The 21298-nt window shown below is 35.9% G+C and overlaps 2 protein-coding genes across 2 annotated transcripts in view; both read left to right on the top strand.

The window, feature by feature from the left end:
* Positions 1-21298, top strand: part of LOC112732510 (putative disease resistance RPP13-like protein 1) — a 122522-nt gene that overhangs the window by 78280 nt on the left and 22944 nt on the right. The window lies entirely within an intron of this gene.
* Positions 16475-21077, top strand: LOC112732528 (putative disease resistance RPP13-like protein 1). The gene is made up of 2 exons (XM_025781278.3): positions 16475-20523; positions 20784-21077. Exon 1 carries the CDS (start codon positions 16861-16863, stop codon positions 20503-20505), a length of 3645 nt encoding a protein of 1214 aa, XP_025637063.1. The 5' UTR covers positions 16475-16860; the 3' UTR covers positions 20506-20523; positions 20784-21077.

Genomic DNA, 21298 nt, shown 5'->3' with positions numbered 1-21298 from the left:
GTTTTGAGGGAAAAAAATTGGCTCATGTGATCGGAAGAGGATGGTGAAAATAGGATGGGACCGGAAGAGGAGGGAGGAAATAGGATCTTGGTACGGAGAAGTGCTAAGAGGGTGAGAGTTTGAGAAAGGTAATAAGCTATTTGGTTTTGAGAGCTTTTTGTTGAGGTAAATGTTAATTTGTGTTTTTGTTGTTTTAGAAATAAGGATTGATTTGGAGAAAGTTAATTTGTTGGTTTTTATTGTGTTTTTTTTATGTGAAAATAAAAGTTGATTTGGTAAGATTTGAATGGTAGATTCTAAAATTTTGCCAAGTAAGCGTTGTGCTAACATAGCGTTAATAGAAGAAGAGAAATAACTTAGAAGCAATGTGATAAACCTATGTACCTACTTTTATATATTAAGAATATATTATTTACAGCAAAGTAAGTTAAGATCAATTTTTAACAGGTTTGATAAATTTCATCTAAAGAATTTCTTTAGTTCTCTGCAATTAAACATTAGTTTCACCATGACTCGTTATTCTTTCATGACTTTTACTTTTCTTTCTTGTTTGATTTTTATTAACTAGCATTATAAATGTCACATAAATGATAAGGAGTAAGATAAAAGAAAACTGACTATTTTCTTCGCTTCAGTTTTTTGCATTGTGCTGAGCATGATTACAGATTTCTTATGTCTTTTATTTTTAAGAGTTTAATTTTATACTTTTACAGCCATAAAATACAGTCAAGTAATCACATTTGTATTTTTAGATGACTATTTTTATCGTCAATAAAAATAGTAATTATTTTAATGATGTGGTGTTGCATGATTGAATACACATGTAAAACCGTTTTACATTAAATTCTATTTTTAATGTGTATATACAACTTTTCCTTGGAAAGAAATGTATTTTACATAGTCGTGCAGTCACATTTGTTCTTTTAGATGACCATTTTATGCGATCAATATGAAAAATAATTATTTGTACTAATATGACATTACGTAATTCGATGCACGTGTAAAACTATTTTATACTGACAATGCATCAAAATTAAATTCACCACAATATAGCGATGATATGTATATCTCTGAAAAGATGATAATATTTACATCCAACAACTATTCAATGAAATAATCATGTTGATTCATGAGCCAATAATTCTGCTTTATCTATATTAGAATGAGACCCACGCGATGCGCGAAGCGGTAAATTAATGATAGTATATAATAAATATTAAAAATTGCTATGTTTTGTAGAAGTAAATTAAATATGTATAAACTAAAGTTAAATTTGAAAAGTGTTTTATTTAAAATGATTTGTAATACAAAAAATTTAGATGTGGAGTTGTACAAAGAGACATTTTTATTTGGTGGTTTGATTTTCGCATTTGTTTTAGTTGATTGACTTAGTCTTTTTATGTGGTACTCGTCCTCCTTTTTCTTTATTGGTTGTTATTAGAGTTGTTGCTTTATTCTTTGTAGGTTCTTGTAAAGACATGTTCTTTATGAATTGTTGAGTTGTATGTACTTTCTATTGTATTGTTTGTTCCATCTTTACATGTATGTTCTTCTTTCGAAGATATGTCTTGAATTTGATGGTATTCTTTCTCCTTAATCTCTTGATGGGTATGTGATTTTCGTCTGATGATAATTTTTTGGCCCTTTATTTGTGTTGTAATTTCTTTGTTTATCTGACTTAAAGGAATTTCTCCACAACGTGACTTTCAATATGATGTTCATAAAATTATTAATATTTTGTTAATAATTATATATGTAAATGAAAAATGAATTACTTGTATATTTTTTTACTCTTTAAGTATCAATTTCATTTTTCGTATTTTTGTGGATTTTTCTTTAACATCTACTTATTCTTCTTCTCGTAGTGCATGCAGTTTTCCAATGACATCTACAATAAAAAGAACAAAAATGTGTAAAAAAATTTTTTTGAATAAGTTATTTTTAATAAGAATAATTGAAATAGTATAAAGTGAGATTACCTGTTAATATTTTTCTATATTTTTCTTTGACCCACTCTGTCAGACAATATCTCAAGTGATGCAAATTCAAAATAGTGTTAAAAAATGTTCAAAATTCGATCTTTAATTTCTTTCAGAACAGTTGTGAGTAAAAAATTTGCTTTCATTGTACCTTTAATTAATCTATACAAATCATGTCACAGCCCAAAATGAGCCATGCGCTTAGGAAAATAGTTTCCCAACAAGCCTAACTGATTCGAATATAAGATAAATAAGAAGGTTACACATATTTTTGATGAATTTACAATTTTTTAGGAATAAATAATAACACATTTTTAACAAAAATAAAATAAATAAATATGAATGGATCCTGCCTGTGACATATGGAGCAGATGACGCCTAAGAACTCAACAAGGAATAGATACCCATTGCAGATCATAACTCTTAAATAGAAATACTCACATAATCAAATATTTATTCCTGAAAAATATTAAAAAAAACGGAGTGAGTTTTGCAACCCACTGACTAGACAGTACATCTATAATTTACATGAGACCATATAAATATTATTATAAAAATAATTTTATTTAGAAAATAATAATTTATATGAATGACTGAATCAATAAGGGAGTTCTCATACAGAAATCAAATCAAATAGTTCACACTTGGGCGGCTCCACCTCTAAGGGTAGCCCTTTCCTCTCGTGTGTTTGTACGGAATAACAGATCCAACGTGTGGCCTACACGTTAGGCTAGCAACGCCCCTGCTAGCTGAGGTCTGAACCAGATGCATCTAGGTTAACGTCATAACCGCCGTTAACTACGGTTTTCTAATACGAGCCTCCCAAACCAATTCAAAACATATAATTTCAAATACAACCAATTTTTGATCTTTCAAAAATATACAGTATCAAATCAAATCAAATAATACTCTCTTATCAAAATCCTTTTTAATCATATGAAATGTCAAATATACTTTACCAATTTATAGTATATGAATGAGTATTCACAATACTTTAATGTTTCAAAAACACATATTCAATAAAATTGAATATTCTAAAATAATACAAAACTTCATCAAACATGTATATAGTCTCATGTGCAGATTAAAAATTCAAATTTTACAAAAATAATATTTAATTCTAATAAATCCATTATTAAAATCAAATTCAAATCCTTTGTTAATAACTCGTAAGTATAGTCATAAATTCAAGCAGCATATATCAAAATAATTATAGATGTAAAGCCAAATAATTATAAATGTAAAGCCTACTCACAACATGGTCCTAAGGGACCGAAGATATCGAATCCGGAGTGCCAGAATCCAAGGTGAGGAGGATTGAAGTAAAATGAAACGAATGAGCGCAGAATTTGGATCGAGACGGTGGTAGCAACTTCCACGGCTACATCACAGATGTAATCATAACATCGACAGCTCCAACCATTCCATGATAGCACTAATACCAGTACTCAAGATAATTTTCAGCAGAAACGCAATAAAAGTAGGGCGATAGTACTAAAACAAAGACATATTATTGCAATTAAAACCAGAGCATGTAAGAAAATAAGAAAATATAGCAGAGTAAAGGTGGAAGCGTTACAGTTTCATAAATGGAATCAGAACAGGGGAAAAATTGTGCTGATTTAGAGACAAGAATGAAGGGGGTGTGGGGCTGAGCAAGATTAAAACAGGGATAGAGACGGTTCATTAGCAGTGACGTCGGTGATGCTCCCCTGACGACGAGCTCCGTTGATGGCAACAGCAGATGCGACGATGGTGAACGGCTCCTCCATCGCGACTCTTTATTCCTCCCTTCACTGGCCGACTCAAACTCTCCCTCTTCATTCAGCAATGACAGTGACCCCCAACAAAGATGGTGGTGGTTGAAGCTTAGCGGCGACGGAGACAAGGCACGACGGCTGTAGCAGTTTGACGTCGGCGAGGTAGAATGGCGGCAGTCCTTCTTCCGCGTCTCCTCTCTCGCACTCGTCCCTCCTCTCGGGCGCATCTCTCTCGGTTCTGGCCTCTGATGGCGACGCAACTGCAGCGAGCTGGACGCGGCTGGTGGCGACGCGACGGGACACGAACGGCGTGCTCCAAGCCGGCGGTGATGAGGTGCGACTCTCTCTCTCCTCGCATGGTGGCTCGGCGTGGACAGCTCCCGCCTTCCTCCTCCCTTATCTTCTCGCGGTCTCCCCTTTTCTCTCTTTCCTTTTTCTTTCTTTCTTTTTCCGTCAGTGTCTGGGTGTGTGTGCTGTGAGGAAGAGGGTGTGAGGGGAGTGAAAGTATGTGCAGTAGTGAAAGGTGAGTGAGTGTGTTAGAAGAGGGTTAGGGTTTGATTTGAAAAAAAGAGGAACAAGGGGTATTGTAGGGATTTTACATTTTACCCTCCTTATAAAAATTTTCGTCCTCGAAAATTGATATAATCTTCAAAACTTTACATGGTTTTTGCACTTTACCGAAAATGAGAAATGAGTATAACGAGGTGCAAAAGTTACAAGATAGGATCTCGATAAAACGATATCATTGGCATTTTCCTACTCTCGTTCCCTTGACAACTCAGATATACATAGCCCTCTTCACGTTGTTCGTCAATCTTTTCTAAATACAATCTTGGTTCTGTAGTACATATCCATGGTAGCAACCAATCTTATGTCAAGTGTTTGAATTTTTAACTTTCCGAACTTCCGCATCGATAGCTGTGTCCTAAAGAACTAACGTATCAGTTGCTATATCTGGGAATCGCACGTGACATTGAAACAAACACGAGTTTGCTTAAAAGGATTCAAAATTTAGGCAGAAAAGAGCAAACATCACATATGGTGTTCGTAAGAATTCGGGAAGATGCGTAGGATCACAACCAAACAAGGATATACAAAAACAGTGAAGCATGCCAAAAAGAGAATTAATCGCATCTTAGCAAGGAAATCTGAATCAAGAAACTTCGATAGAATAATAAAATAAAAGATGGTGTATGAAGTCGAAACAAGTTTATGTTGGATCAAAGAAGTATGAAGTTCACAAAAGATGGCCACTAAAATCAACAGTAATATTCACAAAGATTTAAGAGAATGACTAGGAACACAATTAAATAACACACAATCTTTTAGAATCAAAGAAGAGGAAGAACATAAAAGGCCTAAAAATTTTATAATATTTATCGAGCAAACTAAACAGCAACAGCACTATAGGTAAGGAAAACTAAACAGCAACAAACATACAACGTAAATAAAATATCCACAACAATTATAAATCCAAATCCCAAGCAACAAGACAAAGACAATAACAAAGGGACAAAGCAAAACAACAAATAGAAAATTTGACCGCACCTTTTAGAAAGACAATTGTACAGTTATGAAAATTAAAAACAGTAATTGTCATAAAAATTAACATCCTCATTTTCTCTTATCTAGAATTCTTTGACAAAGGCCATTTGAAATAATTATTGCCATAACCTTGAATATTAACTATACTAGAATAAAATTTAATAGCTTTTGACTATAAATAATAGATAAATAACGTAAAACATAACGAGAAAATACAAGTAATTATCTCATTATTCTCAAAGCCAAAATTCACATATACATTTACTCATTTTTGTCATTATTGTAAAATAAAGTTAAATGATTCCCTATAATTATGCAGCTAGACTTAGTATGAAGTTACAAATAAATTCACATATAAAATAATGATAATAATAAAACTAAAATTTAAAGTACTGACAATTAACACACTAAGATCAATTATAATAACTACTTTCTTCTTCCTTTTTTTTTGTTTTTTGGTCTAAATCTCCAATTATGAATTTGCTTTTAATATAATCAAAGCACGTAGCAAAAGAATTTCAAAAAAGTAGTATGAAATCAGATTTCTTGTAAAGATAAAACACCAAAAAAAATTCATATTCATAAATATATAAATATTTAATATTTAGTTTAGAATATTTAATGCATATTTCATTTAAATGTATATTTAATGTATTTAAATGTATATTTAATGTAATTAAATGTTTGTTGTCTACATCAGTCCATCCAATAAAACTGAAAATTTAGAATAATATTATATATATCTATTATATAAATATATTAGGCTATAGTAATAGTCAATCCAAAAATTCCATTATATCCCTTCTAAAAAAATTGTTCTTTTTCGTCTCGTATTTTGTAGAAATAAATGGTATGTGGATACAGCAGAGAATTTGCCTTTTTTCTCTTATTCAAACTAAAAGTGAAACTCAAAAAAAAAGAGAACTCAAAAAAACTAAAAAGAAATAGCAGTATGACCTCTAGCAATGCTATATATATATATATATACTTTATCTTTGTTTTTTTTTAAATAAATGGAAAACACACATGCAAGTTTAACTTTGGTTATAGAAAAAGGTTGAGTATCTTTTATGTAAAAAGGAGAACAACAACTATAAACTATAAATTGCCAATTGTAAACCAGTCATTATGCATATACTGATGCACGTATTTTATATAGACAAATATCTATATCTGCTTTGCAGTAATTTTCAACCGATATTAATGGCTCTTAAAATTTTAATATGCATAAGAATAAATAAAATGAAAATAGGAGCATATAATCATCAATGGTTGGAGGAAGATGTGAAATTCTTGTAAAAGAAATTTCTCAAAAGAAAAAAGAAAGAAAAAAGCTTAAAGTAATGGTGATGTTTTATGTATACAATACATTCTGATAGAAGTCAAAACGCCAAATGTTGAAATACTTTAACAACTTCGCAAAGAGTCAAGAATTATAATAACTAAATACTTAAATGAGTGCAAAGCAAGAGAACAGAGCTTCCATAATCGTGACAAAGAAGCTAATGATTAAGATGCAAAGCAAGAAAATATTCAAGTAAATACTCCATAATACTAGTAATAACATTAGCAATAACTTCGTTGCAAGAGAAAAGACTTTCAAATTACTAATCATTCAATAAAAAAAATCCTAACTTGTTGAAAAATTTACCAAAATAGTCTTTATATATTATGATTGTCCTAATAAAATCTCAAGTTGTTTTAATATTGATTCCCACTTATAAATTTAAAAGCAACAAAGTTCACAAAAATCCTATATTATCACATTAAAATAAATAATATATTTTCAATCCTAGTGAAAATTTAATTTAAAGTATCATTGTATAGCTCAAGTAAGTACATAATTTTACTTACGTTATTTTATTCCACAAACCCAACCAAATGTAATTCATGAAACATCAGGTTTTGTTGAGAAATCAGATAATTTTAAAAGGTTTAATTACTCTGTTGGTCCCTATAGTTTAGCGAAATTTTCAATTAGGTCCCTACACTTTTTTTCCTTTCAATTGGGTCCCTGCCCCCAATTTTTTTTTTCAATTAGGTCCCTACCGTAACCAAACAGTTAGATTTAACGGAATATTCCGTTCCTAAGTTAAAGATTCTTTAACTTTATGTGAAATCCCTAATGCTCTTTCACTCATATTTTTTCTGAAATACCATTTTACCCTCTCAGAGTTAGAAACTGTTCGGTCTCTTCTCCCAAACTTAGAGAAGAAAGTTGTTTGCATTCCTTGCTTTCCAACTCGCTCAGCTGCAGAGATCAACTCCACCGGAATATTGCGGGAGGGTTTGGCATCTCCGGTATCACTGCCGTCATCGTAGGCGTTGCTTCTTCCTCTAGGTAAGACAACGCTCAACGTTTCACTCATTGAAGGGTTTTTGTTCTTTTCTCCTGGGAAAGTTTGTCATTCTGTTTATTAGAGCTTCCTTTTGTTTCTGAAAGTGTTTGAACAGGGATTTATGGCATTATTTTTTTTTGTTATGGTTATGGGTGATTTGGATTTCAGTATCGAAATTCATCATGGTGGAAAATTTGTTGACAATGGACAACGATTAGAGTATTTAGGAGGAATGGTTGTGGAGGATTTACATTTTGAGGTTGATGAATGGTCATTGCAAGAGATTGTCAGTCAGCTAAAGCAACTAGGGTATAAGGGTTTCACTAGGGTCTGGTACAAGGAACCTGGGATGGATTTGAAGTCAGGTCTTAGAGAGTTGAAGTCCGATGGGGATGCGATGAGAATGGCTAGGTCACTGATGTCAAATTCCTGCAAACATTGTGAGGTATATGTTGTCGATGGAGCCAGAGAAAGTAATGGGATTGAGATCACTTCAACTGATGCTGATTATGTGCCAGAGAAAGGTGAGGACAGTGCTGATGATGATGGGTTGCTAGAGGTTGAAGTGGATGCTGAGTCAGAGCCTTCTACTAAAGAAGAGGTATTTGATGATAGTGCTGATGATGGTGACCATGATGATCAGTTTGGGTTTGAGGTAGAGGATAATGATCCACCATCAAATGCATTTGGGGGATTTACTGGCCCACTAAATGATGAGAGAACTGCAGCAGCTGGCACAGCTGAAGGTGATGAAGGTTCAAGGGAGGGTGATGAGCAAGTTGGGGGCTTATCTGATGGATATGAGACTGATGACATAGATAGTTATGAGGGGGACTCTGATGATATGATAAAAAAGAGGAGGTTCCCTAAGTACAATGAGGCAGAGATGAACAGAGAGTATGAATTTCAGGTGGGGCTGGAATTTAAATCACTTAGACAATTCAAAGAGGCTGTTAAGGAGCATGCCCTATTGAATGGTAGGGACATTAGGTTTCGAAAAAATGATAAGGTGAGGTGTAGAGTTGTTTGCTTAGGAAGAAAGGGAAAGTGCAAGTGGGTTTGTTTTGCGAGTAAGGTGGGGGGTTCTGACTATTTCCGGATCAAGACGTTGAATGGAAAGCATGCATGTGGAAGGAACTATAGCGGAAGACTTGCATCAAGTAGTTGGATCTCAAAGAAGATTGCCAACAACATCAGTAGAGGGGAAGAGATGAAGCTTGCGACAGTTATTCAGACTATACAAGACAAATACATGGCCAATATCAGTGTTGGTAAGGCTTACTGGGCAAGGAGGAAGGCAAGAGAAGAGGTACATGGGCGGGCAATCCAATAGTATGCTAAACTAAGGGATTACTGTGCAGAGATACTTAGGGCAAATCCAGGATCTAGTCTGACCATATTGGTTGATAGGCCTTCTCTTACGCACCAGCCCCGATTTATGAGAATGTACATGTGCCTTGATGCAGTCAAGAAAGGCTTCTTGGCGGGGTGTAGACCTATTATTGGCGTGGATGGATGTCACTTGAAGGGCGACCATGGACAGCAGCTGCTAGTTGCTGTTGGCAGAGATCCAAATGACAATTACTTTCCCATTACCGTAGCTGTAGTAGAGGCAGAGACTAAGGACAGTTGGGGGTGGTTCTTGGAGATGCTGTTAAATGACATTGGAGAATCAAGAAAATGGGTTTTTATGAGTGACCAACAAAAGGTATCACTTTAATTTTTTGCAACTAATTTTATCTAAATATAAGAATGCCATGTTTATGATGATATATGCAACTGATATGAGTTTGTGAATATAAGTTTGTGAATATAAGTCTGCCATGTTTATGATGATATATGCAACTGATATGAGTTTGTGAATATAAAGTTGTGAATCTAAGTTTGCCATGGCTAAGCTTTTGAACATTAAGCTTCAAAATTTCATATGTTAGTGAACATTTACCTGACTATGTTGTGTATACTGTGTTCTGGACTGAATCAATAAAACAGGGGCTAATGCAAATCTTTCAAGAGGCATTGCCAACACTGGAGCATAGGCTTTGTCTGAGGCATTTATATGCCAACTGTAAGAAAGCTTATGGGGGTGGTACTGTACTAAGGGACCTAATTCTGTCTATTGCCAAAGCTACCTATGTGGAAGAATGGGAAAGAAGGATGAATCAACTAAAGGAGCTCAACAGAGACTGTTATGAGAAGTTGTTTGCTTTGGATCCAAAATTGTGGACAAAGAGTCACTTTACATTTCTGGCCAAGAGTGACATGTTGATGAACAACATCTCGGAGGCATTCAATGGAAGAATCCTAGAGGCAAGAGACAAGCCAATTCTGACAATGTTTGAATGGATTAGGTGCTATTTGATGACAAGGTTTGCAGAGAAAAAGAAGAAGGCAGAGAGGTATGAGGGTACACTTTTGCCAAAACCAAAGAAACGGCTAGATATCATCGCGGTTACAGCTATGGAGTGGGAAGCTAAATGGGCAGGAGACCTGAAGTTTGAAGTCCATCATAAGAACAGGATGATAATGGAAAGGTTTGTGGTCGATTTGATGGCTGGGAGGTGTAGTTGTAGGTTCTGGGGTTTGTGTGGTATGCCGTGTCCCCATGCTTGCTGTGCTATCTTTGAGAAGGGTGACAGCCCAGAAGATTATTGTAGTAACTATTACAGCAAGGCAGCATACCTTGCTACATATGGGCAGTCAATATCACCAATTAATGGAGAAAATATGTGGCCAAAGATACAATGTGATACCATCATCCCTCCAATTTTCAGAGTTAAACCAGGAAGGCCAAGGATGGTTAGGATAAGGGAACCCGATGAAAACAGAACACAAACAAAATATAGAAGATCTGGAGCTTCTGTCACCTGCAGTAATTGTGGCCAATACGGACACAATAGGAGACTCTGTCCAAACCCTATAGTGACATGTATTGTTTGCCAAGTTATTTTCTTCATATGTTGATGAACTATTATTAACTGCTATTTCATCTTGTAGCTCCTGAAGGCACACAAGGATCTGATGCTGCAATTGGAACTGGAGGAGTTGACTCTGCTGCTAATGAACCTGCTGCTGCTGATGAAGTAAATGGATCTGCACCTGTTGCAACTGCTAGATCCAGGATGGTTAAAGGGAGAGGCAGAGGAAGAGCAGCAGGAGGGATGGCCAGAGGAAGGGGTAGAGGGAGGGCTGCACCCATGACTGCAACAGCATCAAGGCCTTCAAACACCCCTGCACCCACATCCCAGCCACCACACCCCTGCACCCCCATCCCAGCCACCACACACCCCTGTCCCACCCTCACAGGCTACAAACACCCATGCACCACCATCACAGCCTGCACCACCATCACAGCCTACCACCTTACCCACACCAGCATCACTGCCCACCACTTTGCCTACACCTGCATCACTGCCCACTGCACCAGCATCTCAACCTTTGCCCAAGACCAAAATCTTTGGTGTCAGAAGAAGTGGAAGACTCAAGATTGGAGTTAGGAAGGCAACAAATCAGCCGCCTGAACATGTTGACCTTACCCTTGATTGAGGCTGAAGAAAGTTTAGGGTTTCTTTTTGATATCTCTTGTGTTATGTAGGATTTGTGTTCACCTGTGACTCTGGTTTCTTTATTGTTTGGACCACTGTTATTATGTGTTGTGGACCACTTTTGTTATGTGGGTATAAAACTGATATGAGTGGGTGTCACATTTATTTTGTTGCTATCTAGGTGTCCTACATTATATAATGTAAAAAACAATGGTATCTATTATAATTCAATGCATCTTTTGTTTTACCTACTTTTTTCTCAGTTTCATACTTGTATGCATATTAAATAGCAAAGGAACAACTTTCATTTAGAAAAATTAAACATTTCATATAACTTCATTGAACCCAACATAAACATTACACTATTGTCTTATATAGACTATTACATTATCATAACAGCCATGCTTTCTACATCTTTACATATAACACTACAACAATCAAAACACCTAATATCAAGCCCAGCATAATTAGCATCTTGTATTGCTTTTTCATACTATCTTCCATCTTAGCAAATTGCTGCTCCACTGAACTCAACTCAGCACATAACCTTCCTACCCAGGCATCTACTTCTCCAACCTCTGCAATTAATCTCTCTAGATCCACACTTAATCTGTCTATCTTCCTTTCTTGTGCCTCCAATTCTCTAACCCTTCCAAGTACTTGCTGTGAACTGTTCACTGCATCTTCTCCAGATATCTTTTTTTCTTTCCCATCAACCCACTCAAAAAACTTGCATCTCCTATTAGGGCAAGAAATGAATCTTCTGTTTGGATTTTTTGAAGTACTTGAACTACGAAGAATCAGAGTGTCTCCACAAAAGCACCGAACCCTCCTTTCCTTTTGCTTCAACCATCCGCTCTTCTCATCTTCTTCATCATCAATCCACTCGAAGAACTTGCATTTTGGCATTCTCCCACAACCAACATACCTTCTTTCATGGCTTGCTACTGCCGAAGAAGACATCACAGCAACTGCCTCACCACAAAAACAAAGATGTCTCTTCTTGACGAGGGTTCTGAAACTACAGACTCCTGAAGATAACTGACTCTAATCTATGAGTATTGACATAGTAAGGGTAAGGGTTGCAAAGAGACGAGCAGAAGTTTGAGGAAGAGGCGAAAAGAAGAGAGATAGAACTCAGATCCCTACTGAGTCTCCTTCATTTGTAAGCGATAACTGAGGGTTATAATGGTCATATCACACAATCTTAACGTTTTTTGTAACGTTTACCGTCAATAGGGACCTAATTGAAAAAAAATTGGGGGCAGGGACCCAATTGAAAGGAAAAAAGTGTAGGGACCTAATTGAAAATTTCGCTAAACTATAGGGACCAACAGAGTAATTAAACCATTTTAAAACTAGAGTTATTAAGGGGTACATAATAAGAAAGCATGGTTTATAATAATTAGTTGAATACAATAAAAAAAATTCGTATAAATAATTTATTTTACTTTAAGAAATTAAATATCTAGTCTTTTTATCAAAAATCGTCAACAATTCCTTCTAATCTCTAAGATCTACAATCTAAATATCACAAAGGCATTACAAATCAAGAAAACCAATCTCCCTAAACCTCTGAGAATAAGAGCAATAGTTGAAAATAAGGAAATTTTCAGAAAAGCAAGGGTTAAGAAAATTCTCAGGTTTCAGATCATACTTAAAAGCAAAATTCATCTTATAATCACCAACCAAAAGGCAAGCGTTCACAATCTTTCTCTCAACTTATCAAGTAGGAAATAATTCCGTGACAAAAAGTCATATTCAGCAACAAAGAGCCATAATGGAAACAGATCATCAAATTAGAAAACAAAACTAAACTTCTAGATCGAAAAAGACTTTCGATCCAGCTAACTTATCACCCAAATAATTCACTACACTTAAGCAAAGAAAACCAACAATCGAACAAACAATAATAACACTCTATTCATATGTTTCATCACATAGTCCTTCTTGAGCAACTAAATAGCTGTTTTCAAAATTATTGATTTGAAAAAAGAATTAAAAGCTAATCAAAATTATGTTAGCTTCAAAAATCATCAACATAAGAAGAAAAATCTCAATATCGCTTATCAAATCCAGAACAAAGCATCTCGATCAAAAACTCAGCAAATTCATGCAATCCACAAATCCAAATACAATTCTATAAGGAAATCAGATGGTAATTCACAGCAAACATAAATCGAATCTTTTAAGTAACTCATGAACTATTGACATTAGGAATCATAGAGAACAACCCAAAGACAAAGAAGATTAAAGCACACATTCACAAAATCGGAGAAAATTAGAACTAGCTAGGAGAGAAATCGCGAACCGGAACCAAAACTGAAACCCTTGTAAAAACACATTTGAGAAAATCTACCAAAGGATATGTCAAGATTGGGTACAAAAGGACAGGAGTAGTAATAAGCGGCAGAGAACGCATGCCCTCAATAATCAGAAGACAACAATGACATAGAGGACAAGGAGGACATTCCTATAGGCCTTTGATAGGGCACAATTTGTACAAATAGGCGCGCTTCTATTTATACAATTGTGATTCATTCATAGGACACTTGCTCCATATTACACAGATTAAACCTAAGCTCTGATACCATTTTGTCACAGCCCAAAATGAGTCATGACTGGCGCTCAGGAAAATAGTTCCCTAGCAAGCCTAACTGATTCGAATATAAGATAAATAAGAAGGTTACACATATTTTTGATAAATTTACAAATTTTTTTTTTGAATAAATAATTACATATTTTTAACAAAAATAAAATAAATAAATATGAATGGATCCTGCCTGTGACATATGGAGCAGATGACGCCTAAGAACTCAACAAGGACTAGATACCCATTGCAGATCATTACTCTTGAATAGAAATACTCACATAATCAAATATTTATTCCTGGAAAATATTTAAAAAAAGGGAGTGAGTTTTGCAACCCAGTGACTAGACAGTACATCTATAATTTACATGATACCATAGAAATATTATTATAAAAATAATTTATTTTAGAAAATAATAATTTATATGAATGAGTGAATCAATAAGGGAGTTCTCATACAGAAATCAAATAAAATAGTCCACACTTGGGCGGCTCCACCTCTAAGGGTAGCCCTTTCCTCTCGTGTATCCGTACGAAAAAACAGATCCAACGTGTGGCCTATACGTTAGGCTAGCAACGCCCCTGCTAGCTGAGATCTGAGCCAGATGCATCTAGGTTAACGTCATAACCGCCGTTAACTACGGTTTTCTAATATGAGCCTCCCAAACCAATTCAAAACATATAATTTCAAATACAACCAATCTTTGATCTTTCAAATATATACATTATCAAATCATATCAAATAATACTCTCTTATCAAAATCCTTTTCAATCATATGAAATGTCAAATATACTTTACAAATTCATAGTATATGAGTGAGTATTCATAATACTTTAATGTTTCAAAAACACATATTCAATAAAATCGAATATTCTAAAATAATACAAAACTTCATCAAACATGTATATAGTCTCATGTGCAGATTAAAAATTCAAATTTTACAAAAATAATATTTAATTCTAATAAATCCATTATTAAAATCAAATTCAAATCCTTTGTTAATAACTCGTAAGTATAGTCATAAATTCAAGCAGCATATATCAAAATAATTATAGATGTAAAGCCAAATAATTATAAATGTAAAGCCTACTCACAACATGGTCCTAAGGGACCGAAGATATCGAATCCGGAGTGCCAGAATCCAAGGTGAGGAGGATTGAAGTAAAATGAAATGAATGAGCTCAAAATTTGGATCGAGACGGTGGCAGCAACTTCCACGGCTACATCGCATATGTAATCATAACATCGACAGCTCCAACCGTTCCATGATAGCACTAATACCAGTGCTCAAGATAATTTCCAGCAGAAATGCAACAAAAGTAGGGCAATAGCACTAAAACAGAGACATATTATCGCAATTAAAACCAGAGCATGTAAGAAACTAAGAAAATATAGCAGAGTAAAGGTGGAAGCGTTACAGTTTCATAAATGGAATCAGAACAGGGGAAAAATTGTGCTGATTTAGAGACAAAAATGAAGGGGGTGTGGGGCTGAGCAAGATCAAAACAGGGACGGAGACGGTTCATTAGCAGTGACGTCGGTGATGCTCTCCTGACGACGAGCTCCATTGATGGCAACAGCAGACGCGATGATGGTGGACGGCTCCTCCATCGCGACTCTTTCTTCCTCTCTTAACTGGCCGACTCAAACTCTCCCTCTTCATTCAGCAATGACAATGACCCCCAACAAAGATGGCGGTGGTTGAAGCTTAGCGGCAACGGAGACAAGGCGTGACGGCTGTAGCAGTTCGACGGCGGCGAGGCAGAATGGCGGCAGTCCTTCTTCCGCGTCTCCTCTTTCGCACTTGTTCCCCTCTCGGACGCATCTCTCTCGGTTCTAGCCTCTGATGGCGACGCAACTGCAGCGAGCTGGACGCGGCTGGCGGCGACGCGACGGGACACGAACGGCGTGCTCCAGGTCGGCGGTGATGAGGTGGGACTCTCTCTCTCCTCGCATGGTGGCTCGGCGTGGACAGCTCCCGCCTTCCTCCTCCCTTCTCTTCTCGTGGTCTCCCCTTTTCTCTCTTTCCTTTTTCTTTCTTTCTTTTTCCGTCAGAGTCTGGGTGTGTGTGCTGTGAGGAAAAGGGTGTGAGGGGAGTGAGAGGTGAGTGAGTGTGTTAGAAGTGGATTAGGGTTTGGTTTGAAAAAAAGAGGAACAAGGGGTATTGTAGGAATTTTACAAATCATTTGCATCTTCTATTTTCAAATTTTTTATAGTATAGGTTTTTCTTTCTTGTAACAAACGTTTGAATTTGTTCATCATATTTTTTTTCATAGGTGCATAGTTAATAATTAGTTAAAAAAAATTGATTGCATTTTTTGTAAGTTATTAGAAAAAGAACAAAGAATAGCATATTGAACGAAGTATAATTTTAACAATATTAAAATACAATTATATATAAACTATTATAAAATAATATAAAAAGTATAAAAAGCAAAAATAATTAAAGTATTTATTTCGTAAATTCAATTTAAAAATACAATAAATATATTTGTTTTGTACCTTTTCATCTAATATAATCATTTCTACGTAAATTAATTCTCTAGTAAAAAAGAAAAAATATTGTTTAGACATGTGAATACTGAATAGGTATTTCACATTCTTCTATCAGACTATCACAATTAAATTTAATAATCATTTCAATTATTTGCCTATTTAAATGTTTCAACTATTCAACTATTTATTAAAATATTAGTTGGGTTGTGAAAAAAGTCTGAAACCTTCCTCAAGTTGCAATTTTAATTTGTTGCATCTCTTGGAATTAAAAACACAGAAGAGTAACCTTGAAGGCATCTACCGCTTGAAGTCAATGTCTATGCGATATTGCCAAATGCCAACATATTTTAATCTCATACTATCCATTATTGTTATTAATAATGATATCCATTGATATCATATGATGATGAACCTACATTAAATTATATAGTTAATTAATTTCCAGAAAGACTAGTTTCGGTTGGTCACCCTTTTGCTATTTGAATATTGTGTTTCAACCTTCAAAGAAGAATATAGAAATGAAGTAAATATCTCTCTCTTCCTTACATTCTGAGAATCCAATCACTCACTGATTCATTTGCTGTTGTTGTGATTTGTATCATATCATGGCTGAAGCACTTGTTGTTGGAGCTTTAGTTTCTGGCTCCATCAGCCTTGTTCTTAACAGGCTCATTTCACCTGAGTTTGTCAACTCGGTGGTGAGCAAGAAGCTGAACCGCAAGTTGGTTGAGAGGCTCAAGACTGCTCTCTTGGCTGCCAAAGCTCTGGCTGCTGACGCCGAGCAGAAGCAGTTTGGAAACGATCATGTGAGGAAATGGCTTGATAGTCTCAGGGATGCTCTCTACACTGCTGATGACTTGCTGGACCGTGTCTTCATCAAAGCTCGAATTCGCAAGAAGGTACGCGTTCGCCTTCCTCTCCGCCTTAATTTATCTGTTAGGAAGATGGTGGCTAAGATAAACGAGGTGGTTAAAAGAATAGAAGATCTTCAGAAACTTAAAGATAGCCTTGGTCTGAAAGAGATTCCAACGGGTAGCTCCTCATGGAGAACTCCATCCACTTCTCTTGAAAGGGGGACTGTCTATGGCAGGGATGATGACAAACAGGCATTAATCAAGATGCTAAATGACAACAATAATCATAACTTGTCCGTCATCTCTATTGTTGGTATGGGCGGGGTTGGTAAAACTACTTTAGCACAATGCTTGTACAACAACAAGGATTTGATGGACGGGGTTGATCTGAAAGCATGGATTTGTGTTTCTGAAAATTTTGATGTTGTTGAGACTACTAAGAATGTTATAAAGGGGATCTCTTCAGGTGTTTGTAGTCTTGACAACTTTGATCTACTTCAGCAAGATTTGAAGAAAAAACTGTCAGAAAAGAAGTTCTTCATTGTTTTGGATGATGTTTGGAGTGAAGATGCTGACAAGTGGAATAGTTTTATCACCCCTTTTCAACATGGGAGAAAGGGAAGCACTATTCTCCTAACTACCCGCAAGGTAAATGTTGGTCGAATAGTCCAACACTATAACTCTTACACTCTCAAGGAACTGTCAGATGATTATTGTTGGTCTATTTTTGCGGACAATGCATCCTTTCCTGAGTCAAATGGGAGCTCGGAACTGGAAGAAATAGGTAGAAAGATTGTCGAGAGGTGTGATGGTTTGCCATTAGCTGCGGAAACACTTGGACGCTTGTTGCACTCAGAGCGTCGTGTTGAAGAATGGAATAGAATACTATCGAATGACATTTGGGAATTTCCTATGTCAAATAGTAAAATTGTTCCTGCATTGTTAATAAGTTACTATCATCTTCCTGCACATTTAAAACGCTGCTTTGTTTATTGTTCGTTGTATCCCAAAGATTATCAATTTGACAAAGATGAATTAATCTTGCTATGGATGGCTGAAGATCTTTTACGACCACCAAGGAAGGGAGAGACTTTAGAAGAAGTTGGTTGCGAGTGTTTTGATGACTTGTCTTCAAGACTATTTTTCAAGCAGGCTGAGCACTATGCTAGGAAGTATTTTGTGATGCATGATCTCATGCATGACCTGGCAACTTTTCTTGCTGGAGATCTTTATTGTAGATTCTCAAAAGAACTTGGTGAAAAGGAAGAGAGGAATATTCTAACTCGTCATTTGTCATACACTCATTCAATCCCTGAGAAAGCATGCTCCTCTAGTGAAATAAAATCTTTGAGGACATTATTATATATCAATGATATACCTTATATCCGGGATGAGCGCGCAACATTACCATATGACATATTGTCAAAGAATAAATACTTGAGAGTTTTGTCCTTTGATAGACTCAATATATTTCCTGATTCAATAGGTAAATTGATCCAACTGCGCTATTTAGGTCTCTCTAGAAGTGATGTTCAGATATTGCCCGAGTCACTGTGCAATTTGTGTAATTTACAAATATTAAAGCTAGAAGATTGTTCAAAGCTGACTATGCTGCCCAATGGCATGTGTAATCTTGTGAATTTGCAGTGTCTTGATATAAGGGGTACTCCTCTGAAAGAAATGCCAAAAGGAATGAGCAAATTAAAACAGTTGCACATTTTAAGCAAGTTTGTGGTGGGAAAGCAAGAAGACAATGGAATTCAAGAGTTAGGAGGGCTTTTAAATCTTCATGGATCACTTGAGATTGAGAAATTGGAGAATGTGGTTGATGGCAATGAGGCAAGGAGTGCAAGGATAATAGATAAGAAGCACATTGACGAATTATTGTTGAAATGGTCTCTATCTTCAGGTGATGATATGGTTTCAAACACACATACTGATGAACAAGATATACTTTGGGGCTTGCAACCACACACTGGCTTGAAACAGTTGACTGTTGATGGATACAAAGGTAAAATATTTCCAGATTGGATTGGGCATTCCTTCTACCAAAACATGACAAGTGTATCTCTAAAGTGTTGCAAGAATTGCTACATGCTGCCTTCACTTGGACAGCTGCCATCTCTTAAGTCCCTCCGCATTGAAAGGTTTGATGAACTGAAGAGCATTGGCAAGGAGTTTTACAAGAATGAAGGCCATCAACATTCTTCGCCTATTGCACCGTTTTCCTCACTGGAGGAATTGATATTTTATAATATGCCAAGTTGGGAGGAGTGGCACTTACCTGACTCAGAAGCCTTTCCTCAGCTTAAGAGCCTTGAAATAAGAGATTGTCCAATGTTAAAGGGAGATATGCTTAATCAGGTATTAATGAGAATCGTTTTTTCCTCATCGGATGTTTCCAAAGTGAGCCAACTGGAAATACAAGAAGATGGTGAAAGATGGTATAAAAAGATGAGCCTTGATGAGGATAGTTTATCAATTAGGGGATTTGAATGTGTGGTGGAGTCTGCATTTAAGGCAAGGATCATCCACCATCTAACTTCCCTCCAAGAAATAGAAATCTCAGGGTGTTCATCTGTTGTATCCTTGGGGGGCAATTGTTTACCCAAATCTTTGCAAAAGCTCAAAATCTTTAATTGCCGCCAAATTGAATTACTCCAGCAACAACACAAGTATGATTTGGTAAACCTACAAATATATGAAAGCTGTGCTTCACTGACTTCATTGTCATTGGATGCCTTTCCCAATCTCGAGAATCTGGAGATAGAATGGTGTTCAAATCTGGAATCAGTGTCAATGTCAGAGCCACCACACACTGCTCTTCAACGTCTCACAATCAGTCAATGCTCCAAATTTGTGTCATTGCCATCTGACATGAATAGTCTTCTCCCAAACTTACACTCTCTGGACATACAAGGTTGCCCAAACATTTGTAGGTGGCCAGAGGGTGGTTTGCCGGCTAACCTGAAAGAGCTTAGTGTAGGAGATTGCGAGGAACAAGTGAGGGGTCTATCATGGTTGGGCAACTTGGACAACCTCACTCATCTTACCATCTCAGATCATCACAGTGTGAGCAGAATAAAGTCATACCCAGAGGTGGGTTGGCTGCCTCGCCTTCCCTCCCTTACCACTCTACATATCCAAGCGTTTGATAATCTGGAGACATTGGAATGCAATGAGCTTCTCCGCCTCACCTCCCTTCAACAATTGCACATTTCATGGTGTAAGAAGCTGGAAAATATTGCAGGAGAAAAGCTGCCTGCTTCTCTCTTACTACTTCAGATTGATGCCTGTCATTTGCTGCGCAAACGCTGCAAGAACAAGCATCAACAAATTTGGTCCAAAATTTCCCACATTCCCACCATTCACGTCGATGGCAAGCAAATTTTCTGAGTAGAGGTTTCTGAGCAGGTAATTCTAGTTATCCTGATATGTGCAGTTTGTCATAGAATATTTGATCTTTGGGGACATAATTAAAGAATGATCCAACATTGTGTTCATGAGATATTCACATAACTGCATTATTATGCATTCTCACAAAAGGGTATAGAAAATAAAAAGAAAACAAAGTTTGTAGAATGATAAGTGTGTGCTTGGTTTTTTGTGATGACAAACACTTAGTCTTGAAATCTTTTTACTTTGTGTATTTGTGTAACCTCTGAGTCCTGCAGGAGATACATTGAAGATTGAGCAGAGAAGGTCAAAGATTCGAAAAATAGACAACACTTGGCTCAATAGAAATCATGAACAGCAGCTGCTTTTCGGGTGAAATTTGGCAAATTCATCTTCTTGATGTATTTAGGTGACCATCTGCTCAGTGTAGAAGAGATTATGTATGACAAAGTTGTTGCTAAATCAACCTATGTACTGAATATGATTATTGCTGTTAGTTTATTAGTTATTATGTTGTATGATGATAAACATTATTTCTGGAGCAGATTAAATGTGTTATTGCGTTGATGTAACTGCATTCTTTTCCCTTTGTTTTAGAAACAATAAACTAATATATTATCACTGTACAAATTATTAAAATAAGACAACTAACATGCATTATTGTTATTAAAATAACACAACTAGCATGCATTATTGTTATTAAAATAAGATAACTAACATGCATTATTGTTATTAAAATAACACAACTAGCATGCATTATTGTTATATCCATACAAAAAATATGGTGCCCAAA

The sequence above is a fragment of the Arachis hypogaea genome, chromosome 2 (genome assembly GCF_003086295.3).
Source record: "Arachis hypogaea cultivar Tifrunner chromosome 2, arahy.Tifrunner.gnm2.J5K5, whole genome shotgun sequence".
NCBI lineage: Eukaryota > Viridiplantae > Streptophyta > Magnoliopsida > Fabales > Fabaceae > Arachis > Arachis hypogaea.
Note: the sequence above shows the minus strand (reverse complement) of the source record. Positions and strands in the feature narration are given on the sequence as shown.

Bases quoted from the DNA above. Each gene is read 5' to 3' on its own strand.
- LOC112732528 (XM_025781278.3), top strand. From the start codon at position 16,861: ATGGCTGAAGCACTTGTTGTTGGAGCTTTAGTTTCTGGCTCCATCAGC.